Consider the following 3789-nt stretch of genomic DNA (forward strand, 5'->3'; position numbering starts at 1 on the left):
AGGGCGTGTACTGTTGTTTGGCTACTTCATGCGCCATGCATCGTTGTTTTCGTGCCTCTTTATTGTAACCCCATTGTAATGGAATAAAAGTCCAATTTCCCCTAGAAAAGAAAACGCAACGATTGCATCAAAGTTAAACATGCTCTATGGGTGCCATCTATATGCTAATATGCACTACATTATGTGAGTACACAGGTTCCATCTATGTACAGTATTGCCATACTTTAGACTAGAGGGGGCTTCTTTTTCATAGATCATATTACTCTCTAGCACCTACTAGGCCGGAGTAAATCAGGTGCTTGGCCGGTGAATGTCCATTGTCCTGCTCGCACTGCATCGACCAGGAGACTTGGCCGATCAAGGAGCCATTCAACAAGCAGCTGTATACTCTATGCGCATAGTTACATATACTCTAGATACTGCACTATTTTGTTGGCTTGCTACCTAGTAGATCGGGCCTCGTTGTTTTCCAAGGTCAACTCGTCTGTCTAGATTCGATCAAATCATTTCTTTTTGGCTGGAACCAGGATGCACCGTACCTACATATCCTCTGTCCGTGCAACCTGTTGACATTCGTACACGATTCATCTTTCTATCTACTGTACTATCTATCCTCTCCCATGGCTAGATTCGCTCTGCCCATTAGTGCATACTCGTAGTACGTACGTGTGCAGCTGCGTTCCACGACGAGCTCACAACAAATTTACATTGCCTCTTGTGCAGAACAAAGAAACGGCCCTGCTACGTTTTTCTTTAAATTTGTATGCCCAGCAGAGCACCGGGAAGGTTCAGTCAACTCTTCCAACCACGTACAGCTCTGAACCGGACAACAATGGAGGGACGTCACGCGGTGATGTGGGCCATCCCCAAGCCACAAAGGAACAAAAGTCAAGTCTTCTCATGGAAAAAGAAGCAGGCCGGCACTGTCGAACACTTGAGGAGTTCCCGGACTCGGCCACGTCGGCCGGTCCAGCCGCGTCGCCGCTCCCCTGCCCGCTCCGGCCATCCGCCACCCACCGTTGACGTCGCGCCGGGTAAACCACACAAGACTTTGACTTTCTCGCCGCCATGCGCGTCCCCCTCTCTTGCTCTTAAGCCCCGTGCACCAACCGTGCTCCGTCCTATTGCCGTCCCCGCACGCCTACTCTGCTCACCACCATGGCCCGCTCCACCTGTCTGTCGCTCGTCACCGTCGCCATGGCCGTGGCCGTGGTCGCGGAGCTCGCTGCTGCCGGCGAGGCGTCTTCCGGGATCGGGTTCGACCTGCACCACCGGTCCTCGCCCGTGGTGAGGCGGTGGGCGGAGGCGCGCGGCCACGCGTGGTGGGCCGAGGCCGAGGGCACGCTGGAGTACTACGCCGCGCTGTCCCGCCACGACCGCGCCCACCTCGCCCGCCGCGGGCTGGCCGAGGGCGACGCGAAGGGGCTGCTCAACTTCGCCAGCGGCAACCTCACGTTCCGGCTGGAGGGGTCGCTGCACTACGCGGAGGTGGCCGTGGGCACGCCCAACGCGACGTTCCTGGTGGCGCTGGACACCGGCAGCGACCTCTTCTGGGTGCCCTGCGACTGCAAGCAGTGCGCGCCCATCGCCAACGCCTCGGAGCTGCGCGGCGGGCCGGAGCTCCGCCCGTACAGCCCGGGCAAGTCGTCGACGAGCAAGGCCGTGACCTGCGAGCACGCGCTCTGCGAGCGGCCCAACGCGTGCGCCGCCAACAACAGCACCAGCTGCCCGTACACCGTGAGGTACGTCTCCGCCAACACCTCCTCCTCCGGGGTGCTGGTGGAGGACGTGCTCCACCTCAGCCGGGAGGAGGCCGGGGGCGCGTCTTCGACGGCGGTGAAGGCGCCCGTGGTGCTCGGGTGCGGGCAGGTGCAGACGGGCGCGTTCCTGGACGGCGCCGCCGTGGACGGCCTGCTGGGGCTCGGCATGGACAAGGTGTCCGTGCCCAGCGTGCTGGCCGCCGCCGGCCTCGTCGCCTCCGACAGCTTCTCCATGTGCTTCAGCCCCGACGGCCTCGGCCGCATCAACTTCGGCGACGCCGGCCGCCGCGGCCAGGCCGAGACGCCCTTCACCGTCCGGAACACGCAGTAAGTAGTTAATTAGGGGCTCTATCACTAGCAGGACACCGACACGTGGGTCCCACATGTCAGTGCAGGCCGAAAAGTCAAAAGGGTTGACTGATCGGCGACTTTTCTTGTCCGTGCAGCCCGACGTACAACATCAGCGTGGCGGCGATGACCGTGGAGGGGAAGGAGCTGGCGGCGGAGTTCGCCGCCGTCGTCGACTCCGGCACGTCCTTCACGTACCTCAACGACCCGGCGTACACGGAGCTGGCCACCAGCTTCGACTCCCAGGTGCGCGAGAAGAGGGCCAACCTCAGCGCCTCCATCCCGTTCGAGTACTGCTACCAGCTGGCCCGCGGGCAGACGGAGCTGTTCGTGCCGGAGGTGAGCCTGACCACCAGGGGCGGGGCCGTGTTCCCGGTCACCCGCCCCTTCGTGCTCATCGCCGGCGAGACCAGCGACGGCCAGATGGTCGCCGTCGGATACTGCCTCGCCGTGCTCAAGAACGACATCACCATCGACATCATCGGCCGTACGCGCACTGCACACTTGTTCTCTTCGGTTAATTCCTTCATCGTTCCGTTGCTGATTGCTGATTACTTCATCACCGATAAAACATGCAGAGAACTTCATGACCGGCCTCAAGGTGGTGTTCGACCGGGAGAGGTCCGTCCTCGGCTGGCACGAGTTCGACTGTAAGCTCACAATCATTCTCCATGAATTGTATGTATACCTGATGAATGAATTGTGCTGTATATGGATCATTGGTTGATTGTCCCAACTAAATTAACTGCAGGTTACAAGGACGTGGAGACGGAGGGCCACGGCGGGAGCCCCGGCGCGGCTCCGGGGCCGTCGCGGACGACCCGTATCAAGCCGCGGCAGAGCGAGACGACGCCGTACCCCGGCGCGGTGCCGGTGACGCCGAGGCAGGCCGGCTCAGGCGGCAGCCGCCTCTCCTTCTCCCTGGCGCTGCTGCTTCCCCTGCTGGCTTACGCCGCGGCCGTGGTCTGACATGATCGGCGCGGGAGAAGTGGTGTACATACATACATACAAATTAGTAGTCGAATTCAGAATTTTGATACAGATTCATATACTAGCTAGGTCGATCATTTATAGGTTCGGTTTTGCTGATTGGTTTGTAGTGAGGAAGCCCATGTGTACATGCGGCGTGTCACATGCAGATGCGAATAAAAACATACAGATGCACTCCTTCTGTGTACAAATGTCACTCTTTCCTTTTTCTTTTTGAGGGGACATCTAGGAATCTCGACAGTGTTCTTCTGCAGGTCCCGAACTCACATGCAAACGGGTGAGCAGTAAAATCCAAAAAAAGAGTAAAATAAATTTAAATAAAAACTGATTTTTTGGCAACACAAGCATTGATGAGTGCTTCATCTGCATGCAAAATTTCGTGATGGAATGACATTTGTGGAGGTCTGAAAAAAAATTGATGCACCAAAATGATCATGTTTTTCCTGTTCTCAACGAATGTCATTCCATCAAAAAAAAATTGTACGCTGGTAAAACAGTCATCAATGTTTATCACAAAGAGATCGGATTTTTCTTTTTGGATTTTACCGTTCATACAGGTGCATTTGAGCTCGCTATCAGACAATTTTTTTTTGGATTTTTTCTTCTGGAGCGTGTTTTTGGTGTGCTTCAATCTCGATAGGCCATAGTTCGACACCCTGGACTGACATGGAGCACCGACAAGCTTTTGGAG

General features: G+C 56.7%; 1 protein-coding gene across 1 annotated transcript; it reads left to right on the forward strand.

The window, feature by feature from the left end:
* Positions 1 to 933: 933 nt before the first annotated feature.
* On the forward strand, positions 934 to 3272 carry LOC119334460 (aspartyl protease family protein 1-like). Its single transcript, XM_037607018.1, has 4 exons — positions 934 to 2087; positions 2207 to 2595; positions 2687 to 2758; positions 2860 to 3272. The coding sequence occupies exons 1-4, from the start codon at positions 1159 to 1161 to the stop codon at positions 3075 to 3077; spliced, it is 1608 nt and encodes a 535-aa protein (XP_037462915.1). The 5' UTR covers positions 934 to 1158; the 3' UTR covers positions 3078 to 3272.
* The last annotated feature ends 517 nt before the right edge of the window (positions 3273 to 3789 follow it).

The sequence above is a fragment of the Triticum dicoccoides genome, chromosome 7A, assembly GCF_002162155.2.
Source record: "Triticum dicoccoides isolate Atlit2015 ecotype Zavitan chromosome 7A, WEW_v2.0, whole genome shotgun sequence".
Taxonomy (NCBI): Eukaryota; Viridiplantae; Streptophyta; class Magnoliopsida; order Poales; family Poaceae; genus Triticum; species Triticum dicoccoides.